The 14327-nt window shown below is 17.0% G+C and overlaps 3 protein-coding genes across 3 annotated transcripts, besides 17 other annotated features; 1 reads left to right on the forward strand and 2 right to left on the reverse strand. All coding sequences in view use genetic code 6, as the record gives it.

Moving 5' to 3' along the window:
- Positions 1-2174: 2174 nt before the first annotated feature.
- Positions 2175-2208: a microsatellite.
- A 1042-nt stretch (positions 2209-3250) lies between these two features.
- Positions 3251-3294: a microsatellite.
- A 293-nt stretch (positions 3295-3587) lies between these two features.
- Positions 3588-3613: a microsatellite.
- Positions 3589-3639: a microsatellite.
- Positions 3589-3643: a microsatellite.
- A 982-nt stretch (positions 3644-4625) lies between these two features.
- Positions 4626-4703: a microsatellite.
- Positions 4627-4676: a microsatellite.
- A 57-nt stretch (positions 4704-4760) lies between the features above and the next one.
- Positions 4761-4874: a microsatellite.
- Positions 4762-4866: a microsatellite.
- A 60-nt stretch (positions 4875-4934) lies between the features above and the next one.
- On the reverse strand, positions 4935-5876 carry IMG5_151780 (hypothetical protein). The gene is made up of 4 exons (XM_004030818.1): positions 5568-5876; positions 5448-5515; positions 5287-5389; positions 4935-5189 (listed from the first exon to the last, which is right to left on the reverse strand). Exons 1-4 carry the CDS (start codon positions 5812-5814, stop codon positions 5050-5052), a joined length of 558 nt encoding a protein of 185 aa, XP_004030866.1. The 5' UTR covers positions 5815-5876; the 3' UTR covers positions 4935-5049.
- Positions 5838-5935: a microsatellite.
- Positions 5838-5962: a microsatellite.
- Positions 5869-5921: a microsatellite.
- Positions 5963-6284: 322 nt separating the features above from the next.
- Positions 6285-6748, reverse strand: IMG5_151790 (hypothetical protein; the record flags this gene model as incomplete). Its single annotated transcript, XM_004030819.1, has 2 exons — positions 6285-6677; positions 6725-6748. 2 exons carry the CDS (start codon positions 6746-6748, stop codon positions 6285-6287), a joined length of 417 nt encoding a protein of 138 aa, XP_004030867.1.
- A 1382-nt stretch (positions 6749-8130) lies between these two features.
- Positions 8131-8190: a microsatellite.
- Positions 8145-8190: a microsatellite.
- Positions 8191-9286: 1096 nt separating this feature from the next.
- Positions 9287-9312: a microsatellite.
- Positions 9313-10969: 1657 nt separating this feature from the next.
- Positions 10970-10999: a microsatellite.
- A 198-nt stretch (positions 11000-11197) lies between these two features.
- Positions 11198-12346, forward strand: IMG5_151800 (hypothetical protein; the record flags this gene model as incomplete). The annotated part of the gene is made up of 4 exons (XM_004030820.1): positions 11198-11375; positions 11436-12021; positions 12082-12220; positions 12254-12346. Exons 2-4 carry the CDS (start codon positions 11552-11554, stop codon positions 12344-12346), a joined length of 702 nt encoding a protein of 233 aa, XP_004030868.1. The 5' UTR covers positions 11198-11375; positions 11436-11551.
- Positions 12347-13969: 1623 nt separating this feature from the next.
- Positions 13970-14012: a microsatellite.
- The last annotated feature ends 315 nt before the right edge of the window (positions 14013-14327 follow it).

A 14327-nucleotide genomic window follows, 5' to 3' on the forward strand; every position in this document is an offset into this window, starting at 1 on the left:
ATATATTAAGATAATAAAATAATAAAAAAGAAAAAAGACTATTTTTGAATTAAAATAAAAATCTTTATTAAAAATATATTATATATATATATATATCTCGATAAAAAAAACACTCTTTTTATTTTTTTAAAAAAATCAAAAAAAAATAATAATAATAATAAATTGTAAAATTTTAAAAACACAATAAATAAAAATTTAATAAAAATTATATATTTCTATATCTCTATATTTTTTAATTTTTTTTTTGTTAAAACTCGATTGTAAAAAAAATAGGCAATCATTATTCATTTTTATTGCCTTTTTTTTTTTTTGTGATTAAATTATTAAAAAAAATAATAATAAAATTTATTAACAAGTATATAAATTAATAAACAAAAAAATAAAATTTTAACAAAGAAAAACAAAACAGAAAATAATGTACTAAAACTCTTCCCCAACCCATTCTATAAGTCCCATATAATACATAAAGCCATCTTCATCATATTAAGTTAATAAAATATCTCCTAAAAGAAGTTTTTAAAGTATAAAGCAAAGTGCCCGTTAAGAAAATACTTAATAAAGTCCCAAAAAGCACATAACCCCCCCCCAAAAACCAATAAAATGAAGTCGAATTATGGAAAAGTCGCTGTAACGAACTCGAAACCTCTTTGTGTTAAGTAAACACTGACCTACGAGCTCGCTTCTTTCAAGGCTAAAAAAGTCAAAAACCTTGAGCAAAAAGTAGATGATATTTTAAAACAAAATGCCACACTAATAAATGAAAACGACCAATTATCTAAATAATTTTCTCAAAAACGACACCGAATCTGATATATGGAAGTCTAAATATGAGACCCAAATGAATTCTATAATTTAAATAAAGGCGAACTATGAAAGTGAGATTTAAAAGCTTTGGAACTAACTCCAAACTTAGCGCTAATTAAACGAAAAAATGCAATAAGAACGCGAAAAGGAGGTTTAAGAAAAAAAACAATAACTAATGAATGATAATTAAACATAAATCGAGTCTATTAAGAGATCTCATTGTTCTAATATATCTCTTTACGAGGAATAACTGCGAAAAACGAAAGATATAATTGACGAAAGGGAAAAAGAACTACAAAATCTTGAAAACAAACTTTAAGAAAGCAACAAATATACCGAATAAGAGACTTAGAGATTAAATGAGTTAAAAGAAAAATTAAGAATGAAAAACTGTCAATAAGAACTCGATAATGCGAAAGAAATCGAAAATTTAAAAAGAAGATAGGACGCTCTTAGTCTCGAATAGTTGAATTCATTCAAATAATTACACTAAAGTGAATTGGACGTACTAGAAAGTGAAATCAATTAACTTAAAAACCTCCTTGAAATTAAAAATTAGGAAATTAATAACCTCATTTAGTAAAATAAAGCCTAAAAAAAAAACTTTGATAATGAACTTGAAGGAATTCGAGTCGAAAATCAAGCTCTTAAAGAAAAAAATTTATGAGAATAATTTCATAAAGGAGGAAGAAATTAATGATTTATAGGATAAACTTGCAAATTTACATACTACAGATATTTAGGGTTTAAAAAAGCTCCATGAAAACCAAATAAACGACCTGATTTAGGAAAATAAAGACATAAAGAAAATTCTATAATAGAAAATATAAGAACTAGAAGATTAAATCATGGAAAGAATGTAGCAAAGAAATTAATATAATATAAATATAGAATAATTAAATAGTGAAATAGAAACAATTAAATTAAAATGTAATATTTAAGAAGAAGAAAAAAAACGTGAATATAATGAATATATAGAAACTTTAAATAGAAATAATTAATCTCATTAAGATTGTTAATAATAATAAATTAAGCAAATTTAATTTTTAGAAGGAGAAATTGAAAAACTGAAAATTATTTTAGTTCACAAAAATAATGAAATGGATAAAATTATATCCTCAAATAAACTTTAGAAAAATAATTTTGAGGAAGATATTAAAAATCTAAAAATAAATATAAAAGATCTTCTTCTGAAAATTGAAAATTCAGATTATCAAAATAAAATTCAAGCAGATGAAGTTAAAAAAAAATTATCAATAAATGATGATATTTATTCTGAAAACTTAAAAAAAGTAAAATTAAAATATATTCATTAGAAAATGAAAATAAGAAATTAAAAGGTAAAAAATTCATATAAATTAAAAACATAGATATATATAAATATATATATATATATATATATATGATTAATATTTAATATTATAATAAAGAATAATTAATTGTCGTTTGTTAAGAATCCAATATTAATTAAGACCATAGAAAATTTTTGGAAAATGAAAAAAATCAACTTAATTAAGAAATAGTTTAATTAAATAATTATATTGTTTAATTAGAAAAATAAAAAGCTATAGAAATTAATGATTTGAGATTAAAATTAGAAAAATTCAATAATTTTGCATTTGATACTATTAAAAATTCGCATAATAATCATATAACAGGATTAGAAGAAGAAATTTAAAATTTAAAAAATGCTATTTTATCAAAAGATAAATAATTGAATGATTATATTGTTAAATATTAATAATTAGAAAATCATTTTATGGATTCTAAAGACTCATCTACTAAAATTTAAGATTATGAAAAAAAATTAAGTTAATTAGGTGCTGAAAATGCTACAAATAAAAACCTTTATGACGTTTATATTTAATCTAAATCTAGAAAATCTATGTATAGTAGTGGTAGAGTTTTGGTTGCTAATATTAGTAATATTTCTCCTGTGAAGAAATTTGAAAAATGAAAAAAAAAAAAAATGTATTAAAATAAACTTTTAAAGCAGGATTTTTTTTTTTTTTTTAGTAGTTGATGCTTTAAAAAACTAAATAATTTTAAATTTTAAAATAGTTTATATAGTAAATATATATATTTTTTGTTCTATTTATGTTTTTAATATAGTAAATTTATTTTTGATATATAAAATATAAAAATACTTATTTAATATATATTTAATAAAAAAACTTAAATTTAATTAATTTTTTTATTTATTAATAATGATAAATTAAAGTTATAAAGATATAAAAGATTAGTATATTTATTTTATTTTCTTTAAATTATTAAAATTAATAATAATAAGTCTTTTAGGATGGAATAATCTAAATTAAGAAGGATAAGAAATAATACAAAAATAAATAGAATATATATAAAGTTAATATATATTTTATTCTGATTTTAATAATTTCTTTATTTTTATTTTAAAGGCATTTAAAAAAATAATGAAATGTAAACTAAATAATTTATAAAATGTAATATTAAAAATTTGAATTTAAAAATTTATTATTATTTTTATTTAACAAAAAAAACAAAAGGTGAAAAAAATTTTGAAAAATTATAAGAAATTTTGAAATAATTAAGTATTTTTTTATAAATAAAAAAATAATAATATTTATTATAGATCAAGTTTTATTAATACTAGGAGAAATCTATAATAAGTAAAAGATTAATATATACTAAAAATAAATAATAGACGAAGAAAATAAATTAAATTTAATAAAACTTTAAAATTTTATTGAATAATTTGAATAAGCCTATTAGATTTAAGTATTTAAATTATAATAATAAAATTGATAAATATATATATATAATATATATATATTTATATTTATCTATTTATATATATATTTATTTCTTTATTTTTAAGGAAATATGTTTAAATTAATTAAAATACAATTCGAATGAATCTTCTTTAAGTTTACTAATAGAAAGATGGTATATATTATTAAAAAAATAATATCTAGTATTTAATATTTTCTAAAAGGAAAATGGGATAAATAAATAAATATTTAGTTGATGAAATATTTTATAAATTATGATAATAATAATAATTAAAAATTATAATATTTTACTTTTTTATTAAAAAAAATAAAAAAACATTATAATTTTAATTTAATAAGATATTAATATTTGATATTATTATTTTAATAAAAAAATAAAAAATAAAATATTCAATATATAAAAATAATATGGGGGACAATAAAATATTAACAGCATTCCTTTTTCCTTTTAACTTAGTTTTTGCTATAACTGTAATAAAAAGCTCTTATTTAAAAATCAATTTACTTGATCCTTATTTTAAAGATATAAAAATATAAACACTTGAACAAAAACTAAATCTAATATTACTATTTTAGTATATTTTTCAACCTATCTCATCTTTATTGTTATATTGACAATTTTCTTTAGAGTACTGACCAAAAGTCCTAATCCAGCTTTAGGAAAAGACCCATAATGTGTTATCATATGTTAAAGAATATTATATAATAGTATTGAATAGGCTTTAATATTTGTACCTAATTGGACATTTTAATTAATTTAAAATCAAAAATAAGAACAAAAGTTATACTTTATTTGGCTTGCTTGTCTCTTCATTGCTGGAAGGATATTATTTGCTATTGGATATTTAATAGGAAATCAGCTTAAAATAAGTACTTTAAGAGGAATTGGTTTTTCTTCAACATTAATCATAAATTTATCATTATGCTTACAGAATTTAAAAGTTTTTAATTTACTCTAATACATTCTTAGTTATTGAATGTATAATTTTATTATATAAACATTTTAATTATAATTTTATTTAAATATGTTTTATATAAAAAATGAAAATTTAAAATATATATATATATATATATATATATATATATATATATATATATATATATTAATATGGAATATATATATTTATGGAAAAAAATATCTATTTAGTTAGATATATTATATATTGAATATTTTTATTAAATAAATTTTTTTTTATTAATTAAAATATATATATTATATATTTAAAAATTTTTAATTTTATTATTTTTATTAGATAAAAATATTTTATTTAATATTTTTAAAAATATCTAATTTACTTTTTTTTTTTTTATTAATAAAATAAATATATAAAAAAAAAGTATTTATAGGAAAAGAAAAAATTAACTGATTGTTTTTAATCTAAGTTTAAATAAGAATATATTTCTAAAAAATAAAATTACAGAAAAAATAAAAAAACACATAAAAATTTATATTGTTTAATAAAAAAAGCAAATATAATCAATTTCCAATTGCAAGTTTAGTTTTTTATTATTATTTTCTTGTTAATTTTTTAGTTGCTTCTTTTTTGGCTTCTTTTTTAACTTATGCAGCTTTTTCTACTGCGAAAATTTCAACATGGCATCCAGAATTTAAATAAGCTATAAAAAAATAAAAAAAAAATATATATATTTATTTTTATTGTTATATATTTATATATATAAATATGTATATTTATATAAATATATTAAATTATACGTCCGATTCTTCCGTGAGCTCTATAAGTTCTTCTTCTTCCCTTTTAAGCTTTATTTACTTATCCATGAGCTAAGACCAAATTGGAACTGTTTAGGTTCTTTGCCTTTTTTAAATTAAAAATAAATTAACTAATATTAATTATTATTTATATATATATATACAGATGCGTTTGCAGAAAGATTATCTAATAATCCGAGAATAACTTTTACGGATTTAACAGGCCATCTTCCTTTTATTTTATTTTTTAAGAAAAAAAGAAAATATTTATAATAATTTAAAACCTTAAGTTCTTCCGAATTCCTTAGCTTAAGCAGTTCTACCGATACATCCAGTAAATCTTACAAAAGGAACACATCTTTTACGATCCAAAACATCTTTAAGATATCTTTAAGCGAAACTTAAGTTCATGCCTTTGATCGCATTAACTACTTCATAAGTGTTCTTGAAATGGATTCTTAAATCTTTTGCAGAAGCTTTTACTGCTTTGGTAGGTACTGCAGGTTCTCTTGAATATTTTGTTTTACCCATTTTAAATTTTTATATATCTGAATTTTTTTTTTATTTAATTTTTTGTTATTTTAATTTTTTATATTACTTTTTTTTTTATATTACTTTTTTTTTTTTTATTTTTTTTTCTTATTTTTTTTTAGTTTTATACTTTTTATATTTTTATTTTAATTATTAAATCTTAATTTTTATTAGATTTCAAATTAATTCAATAATATTTAAATATTATAAAAAAAACAAAAATATAGACTTTGTTTTTTTATATTAAAATATGAATTCTTTATGAGTTTTTATTGATAATTATATTATTTTTAAGAAAAAATTAAATTTTATATTTTAATTAAAGTATTAATTACTTTCTAAATAATATTAATGAAAATAAATAAATAAAAAAATAGAATATTATTTAAATCTATTTTCTTTAAATATTAACAAACAAAATAAAAATATATATATTTTAATTAAAAAATATTTATCTTATGTTTTTTATATCAAAAATCTACAAAAAGAAGTTCGTTTTTTATTTTATCTGGCATAATAGGTATATTTATTTTATCTGCATTATTACTAAAAGATCCTTTTTCAATATCATACATAGCACTTACATATGTGAATCCTTCCATTTAACAAGATTCTTCACATTAACCATTTTTATTTTTATTTTCAATTTCAGGTTCTTCTACAAAAAGTATATTATTCAATGTAATTTTATCAAAAAGAATAATTTTAGAAGTAAGAATAGCTGTATCAGTAGTCATTTACATTTCTGTTAATCTTCTATATTCAAAATTTAAATCTCTTAATTCTTTAGTTCTATCTTTTGGAGGATGATCTCCTAAAATACCTCCGAATATAAAAGCATCAAATTTATCAAAATCAGCCGGCTAATAATAATAAACAAAAAATTAAAAAAAATAATATTAAAATATACTTCTAGTTCTTTTTCACCTCTCATATCTAATAAAACAATTCTTTTAAAAGGAATTTATATATCTTTATTTTAATCTTATAAATTTAATAATTTATCATCTTTTATATATTAAGGTAATTTATTCTCGAATTTCAAAGTTAAATTTCCTCCTCTTTTTTTCTCTTCTTCTTCTAAAATTTTGATATTTTTTATATAATTTCCATTTTCATCTGATTCGAGGTCTTAAAAATTCTTTGCATTTGTAAATACAAGCTTTGAATTTATGTTTTTTAAATAATCCATTACATTTATATATTCATGTAAAGACCAGTCATAAAGTCCTCTATCTACTTGCTCAATTATGAAATATTTTGTACTTTCTTATGAATTATTAGTAATCATTTTATTTTTATAATATAATAAATAAAATTTTATACAAAAATTAATAAAATAAATTTAGATTTATTCTAATAATTTAAAAATAAATATTAAAAAATTATTAATTAATAATAATTTCAAAATGTAAATTATAAAATAAGTATTTTAATATAGTTAAAATACTTATTTACCTTTTAAATTAAATTCTGATATACAAAAATATAAAAATAAAAAAACAATAAATTTATTGTCATTATTATATTAATAATAAATTATAAAAATAAATAAAAATTATTTCAATTTCAACTTAATAACTGCTTATTTATTATCTTAAAAAACATCAATGATACTTTTTTTTATAGTAGTATATTTCAACAAGTATATATAAGTTTTTAATTATTGATTATATAAAAAATATATATTTTGAATAATATCATGAAACTAATATTATATAATTAAAAATATTTATTTAATTTTGGTGTTGACAATATTTTAATTGTATTATTATATAATAATTTTAATGAATAACATACTTGTATAAATATAAATTAATTTTTATATGTTTCTGTATATATGAATAGAATTTATACATATTTAATGTCACTAAGATTTCATATCAGGAGTTATATGGATATATATTTTTCCAATATAAAAATATATCAAAAGCTTAAATCCCATAAAAATTTGGAGATATTAAAATATTAATTTTAACTAAAAAAATTAAATAAAAACAAAACAAAAAACCAAATTTCAATCATTATTAGATTTTCTTAAATTTCTAAAAAGAAATATAAAACTTCAGTAAATATAAATAATTTAAGAAAATTTCTTTAAATTACAAAACTTTTATATTAATACACAAATAATACGCTCTTTTACAAGAAAATATACAATAATAATAGTAAATAAATTTAAATTATATACGGAATAAATAATTATGTTCATTTAAATTAGTCAAATTAAAAATAATGGTGAAATAAGGAATAAACTAATTATTAATATACTTAAAATTTATGAAAATAATATAATTAATATATAAAACCATATCTAAAGATTTATATAATTATTAAAAAAATTAAAATTTATCAAAAAGAATTATATATTTATCATTTAAACAATTAAAACTGAAAAAAGTTTTATTTGTTTAACCAAATTTTCTCCACATTATATTTAAGTTTATATTTTCAATTCAATAATTCTATTTATTGCAATAAATTACAAACAAACTATTTATTTTTATGATTCTCTAATTTATATATTCGATATTCTATTAAATTTTTAGCACTTATTTTTAAAAAATTATCTATTAATTTAATGTATAAAAAAATGACTTTTAAATATATTAAAGCATATTTTTTTATTAACATATAAAGCTTAATTTTCCTTCTATACTTAAGATTTATAGATAAAACAATTATTATCTATTATATTATAGTAGAATAGATTTTATTCTTAAAATGAAAAGATATACTATAATAAAAAAAATAGTATATAGAATGTGTATTAAAAAACATATAATTAAACTTATTAATTTGACTATTTTTTTTATTTTAGTGACACATAGTCTTATAATTAAACCATATAATTAAAAAAATAAATTTATAATAGCATGGCAATTATTGCCCATATATGAAAAAATAAATATTTACCCATTACTACAATAACAATAAGTTTATTTATTTATATATTAAAAAAAAATCATAAGAAAATGAAATAAAACTGTTAGTTATGGAAGATATTTCACTTCCAAGAAATCTTATGAAGTAACATTTCTAACTATAAATATGATTTTTAAATGTTGGTATTTTCTTATTCGATAAATAGTATAGGAATGATTTTGTAAGAAATAAAGAAATAATCAGCCAAATAAAATATATATATATAAAAATGAAATAAAATATGAGTTTATATAAGATATTTAGACATAAAGTACGTTAATGTAAATTTAAAATGTAGAGTTAGACATTATCTCAAAAATAAAAATACAGAGAAAATGAAAAAGAAGATAAATATTAAATAAACTTAGAGATTAAATAATATTAGAAACCAATACAGAATTCTTAATAAATACAATATATTCTTATCTAATTTTCATAATAAACTCTTTAAAAAATAATTTATATAATAATCCCCCAAATCAATTTATATTAAAGAATAATAATTATGATGATCGATATATATATTTTATATTTTTGGAAGAAATAATTTTTTTTTTTTTTTTTTTTTTTTTTCAGGTTTACCTAGAAAAGACTCTGTGAGAAATCTAGATTTATAAAAATTATTTAAGATAGATTTTTTTATTTTTTTTTATAAATATATTAAACCAATTTTTTAGGGATTTCTTGAAAGATTTAAAATAATCTAAAAATAAATAGTTTATAAAAATGATTTAAATTAAATTTTCTTTCTTTTAAAGAATCGAATGCTTAATTTACTTCTAAAACTCCATTATACTTCGAAAAAAAATAAAAATATAATATTAAAAAATAATTTTTCAATTTAATGAATTCCCTTTTTAAATTTGTTTGAAAAACCAAAAGAAGACAAGATTTCATCGAATGTATACTAAAAAAAAAGGAACTATTTTTTTACAAAAAAAATAAAAAAAGGAATTTATTTTAAGATATAATGTTAATATTTTTTAAATATTTAAATACAATGTTTAATCTATATATTTATTTGAAAGTAATGAAGTATAAAAAATTAACACTCCTGTCTTTTTACTGAATTACTAACTCCAGTATCTTAAATTTTATTGTCCATTTACAAAAAATTATCAATCAATTAAGAAATGAATATTTAATAAAACATGAATAAAAAGTTAAAAAATTGACAATAATCATTTTATCATTTTAAAAAATGAAGCAATTAAAAAGTAACTATTCATCTGAATTTTAAACCAAAATTTTAAAGTAATTCATTAATTGAAATTGAATATATTTAATTCATTATAGAAGTTTATATAAAACACAAAAATTCATTTATTGAAAATTCAAGCAAACCTGTAAATATTTTTTTCTTTTTTAAGTTAAAGGTTAAATAAATTCATAAGTTTCAACTATATTTATTTCTAGAATATATTTTAAACTTCGTTTAAAAAACTAAAATATAAAATAAACTAATAATGGAAATAATAATATTATTCTAATAAACATAAGCAAATTTATAGTCTGAAAAGCATAGATAAAATATGGAATTAAAAAGGTTATTATAAAGGATAAATTTAAATAAAAAAAAATCTTTCTATAGAAATAAATGAATAAAATTCAATTTATTAAATACTTTACAAGTAAATAATCAGTAATAATATAATAAAATGTTTAAATAAAATAAAATTATATAAAATATTTAGATTAAATGAAAAATAAAACTCGATTTTTTAATAATAATATTGTCAAAAAAATAATATACATTTAGAAAATCAAGTAAGAGATAAATAAAAAAAATTGAATATAATAGTAAAAAGGGGAATTAATATTTTAAGTAGAAAATGAAAATTCTAAAAAACAAGAAAATCATATTAATTAGTTAATTATATAGAAAGTACTTAAGTGTACTATATTAAGGTAAAAAAATATATTTGATATATTAAGTTTTTTGTAAAAATAGATTTATTATAATATAATAAGTATTTAATAAAACATTTTATAAAAAAAATAGATTTTGGTTTTTTTTTTAAAAATGAATTAATTATCAAATTCTTTTTAAAAATATTTTTATTTATTAAAATCAAATATTTATATTATTTTTTAAACAAATTTAGATTTTAAGTATATAATATTAAAATATTAAAAAATAAAATAGTAATATAATTATATTTAATTTTATAAAACAATTAAATATAAAATAAAAAAATGCGAAACTTATTACAAATATTTTATGATTATTAAAACAAAAAAAACAAATAAAACAAAAAAATTTAGCTTTTTTTTATTTTATTTTTTCTTAATTTATAAATTAATAATGTTTTGTTAGAAATTAAATTTTTTGTATTAAATAAACGATTAATAAATAGTAAATTTATTTTTATTTTGCAATAATATATAAATAAATAAAATGGGAAATTGTAATTGTGTTTGTGCTTAAAGTAAAACTAATACAGAAAACGAATATGTTGTAATTTAAGATAGAGATTAACCCAAAAATCAAAATTTAATAAATTAAATATAAAAAGAATAATAGAATTTAGATTCATCCAAAGATATAAATAAAAATATTTAAAATTAAAATAATGATTCGTAAAAATCCAAATATGATTAAAATATTTCCCAAACATAAAAACCACAATAAAATGGTATTATATTATACAAAAAAATAAATAGAACATATAAAAACACTTAAATTAAAAAAAAAGTAAACAGTATTTTAAAAAGAAGCCGACATGGTGACAATTAACCAATAGAAGATTAAGTAGAATTAATAAATTAAACAATAGGAAAATCTGAACCTATAACAATATAAACAATCCAAATGAAAAATGGCGGAAATTACACTGGATAATGGAAAGACTGTATGCGAGATGGTTTTGGTAAACACACATGGCCAGACGGTAGTTTTTATGAAGGCGAATGGCTTTAAGATAAAGCACATGGTAAAGGAAAGCTAACACATATAGACGGAGATATATATGAAGGTGATTGGAAAAACGATATGGCAAATGGACATGGAGTATATATTCATAGTGGAGGTGCAAGATATGAAGGGGAATGGAAAGATGATTTATAAAATGGCTAAGGTGTTGAGATTTGGCCAGATAATGCGAAATATGAGGGAAATTACTTAAATGGAAAAAAAAACAGTAAAGGTATTTTATATTTTGCAGATAAAAGTAAGTATGTAGGAGAATTTTTTGATAATGAAATTTCAGGTTATGGTGAATATTTTTGGTCTGATGGTAAAACTTATAAAGGATAATGGTTAAATAATAAAATGAATGGGAAGTATTTTTGTTGCTTTGTTTTTAAATATAAAATAATTATATATATAATAAAAATAAAAAGAGGAGAAACAATATGGCCTGATAAAAAAATATATAAAGGGGAATATCTTGATGATAAAAAACACGGATATGGAATTTTCGAATGGGGTAATGGTAAAATATATGAAGGATATTGGAAAACGGAAAATAAAATGGGAAAGGTAAATTTAATAAATTTTAATAATATATATTAGTAAAATAAAGGTTGGATAATATTACCTAGTGGAGATAAAAAAGAAGGAATATGGGAAGATGGTAAAAGGATAAAATGGATTTCAGAAGAATGATAAATAATTAAAAACTAATTAAATTTTTTAGGAAAAGAAAAAAAAAACGAAAATGTAATTAAATTATAGATATATAAATATAAAAAAATAAATGTAAAATAAAATAAATTTATATATTCATTTAAGTATATATAAATAGGATAAAATATTTTTAAATTATTTTTATAAAAAAATAAATATATTAAATACTTTTATATTATTCTTTTTTAATTTATTTTTGTTTAAATAGAAAATTTTATATAATAAAATAATAAATAAAGTTCATAAAACTTATATCATATAATTTTTTATCAAAAAAAAATAATTATTTCTTAGAAAAAAAAATAAAAAAATAACTATGTTATATTATAAAGTTAAAGGAAAAAATACTGCTTTTATAGAAATTTTTTGCGATTAAAGATAAATTAGTTTGTTTTATATAAAATCCAAAAAATAAATAGTGTTTCAATGTTTTTTAGATTAAGAAAAAAAAATTATTTTAAATTAAATATTTGTTTACATCTTTTACAAAAAATATTTAATACAAATTCATATATATATATATATTAAATTAATATTATTATAATAAAGAGAACTCATAAAAAATCCTCAAACAATTAATTTTTTACAAAATTTTATTTAAGTTCCTATAAAGGAACCTTTAATATAATTTCCATTTAATTAATTTTTAAGTTTTTAATTTTTTTTTTAATCTATACAACCTAATAGTCCTCTAAAATCAAGCAAATATTTTTAATTTTTTAACAATTCGCCTACAATATACCCAAAAACTAACAAATTCTATTAAAAATCTTTAAAATTTATCCCAATTAAATCTCCAAATTATAATTTTCTTAATTTATTCCACAAAAATACATTGCAAAAATTACTATTTATTATTCCATAGGCATTTAATTAATAAATGAATACTTTTAAAATACTTAAAAATCAAATATTTCACAAAAATCTTCAATATCAACAACTTAAAAGCCTTTATTTTTTTATATATTTTTTTGAAAAGCCTTTTAAAAAATCTCTAAAAAATACCTCATATCCCCCCCTTTAATTTAATAGATTTTCCTCGAAAAAAATTCAATTGCTTTTTCCTCAAATATATCAGAATTATTTTATAACATAAGCTTTTTTTTCATTTCTTCAATTCTTTTTTTTATTATATCTTCGATTTAATATTATGTATAAGGCACAAAATAAATATTTCTTATATCCTTTAAAATAAATAATAAATCTACTTTATTAGATATTCCAATTATAGATATATTATTTTCTTTTCTTGCCATTTTAAGTATTATTTTTAGATCTTCTTCTGTATTTTTCCCTTAAAAAAAGCTCTCAAATTCATCTATTATTAATACCAAATGCTTTAAAATGATTGTTTTACTTAATTCTTCAATTAAATGTTCTTATATATTTACTTTACATTCTTCTTTGAATATTTTTATATACAATTCTTTCAAAAGAAAACTCTTATCTTTATATTACATCCCATTGAACTTCAAATATGTAAAATCTTTTCGGCTTTTTTTAAATTCTTTTATTGTTTTTTATACTGTCGATGATTTTCCGGAACCTGGTTATCCTATTATTAATAGAATATTTTATTCTAATTCATTTTAGATACATCTTTATATATATATATATATATATATATATATATATATATATATATTTCTAAATATGATTTTTTTCTTTTAAGTTTATTACTTTTTTATAAATTTTTTAATTATATTTTGTTCAGTTTCTCTATGAAGTATTTCTTTAGGAATATATTTACAATCTAATATTTTCTAGGCTTTAATTAATATTTAATTTTTAATTAAATTTTAATGGTTTTTTTTATCTTATTTTGGAGTTTTTTATATTGATTTTTTAAAAATTTTTATAAAAATGTTTTTCTATTTACTTGTATAATCCTCATTTTTTGATGATTACATATCTTATTTTATTTAATTTTAGTTAAAATAATATAAGATTTATAAAAAAT

Source organism: Ichthyophthirius multifiliis, assembly GCF_000220395.1.
Source record: "Ichthyophthirius multifiliis unplaced genomic scaffold scaff_1120509251164, whole genome shotgun sequence".
Classification (NCBI taxonomy): domain Eukaryota; phylum Ciliophora; class Oligohymenophorea; order Hymenostomatida; genus Ichthyophthirius; species Ichthyophthirius multifiliis.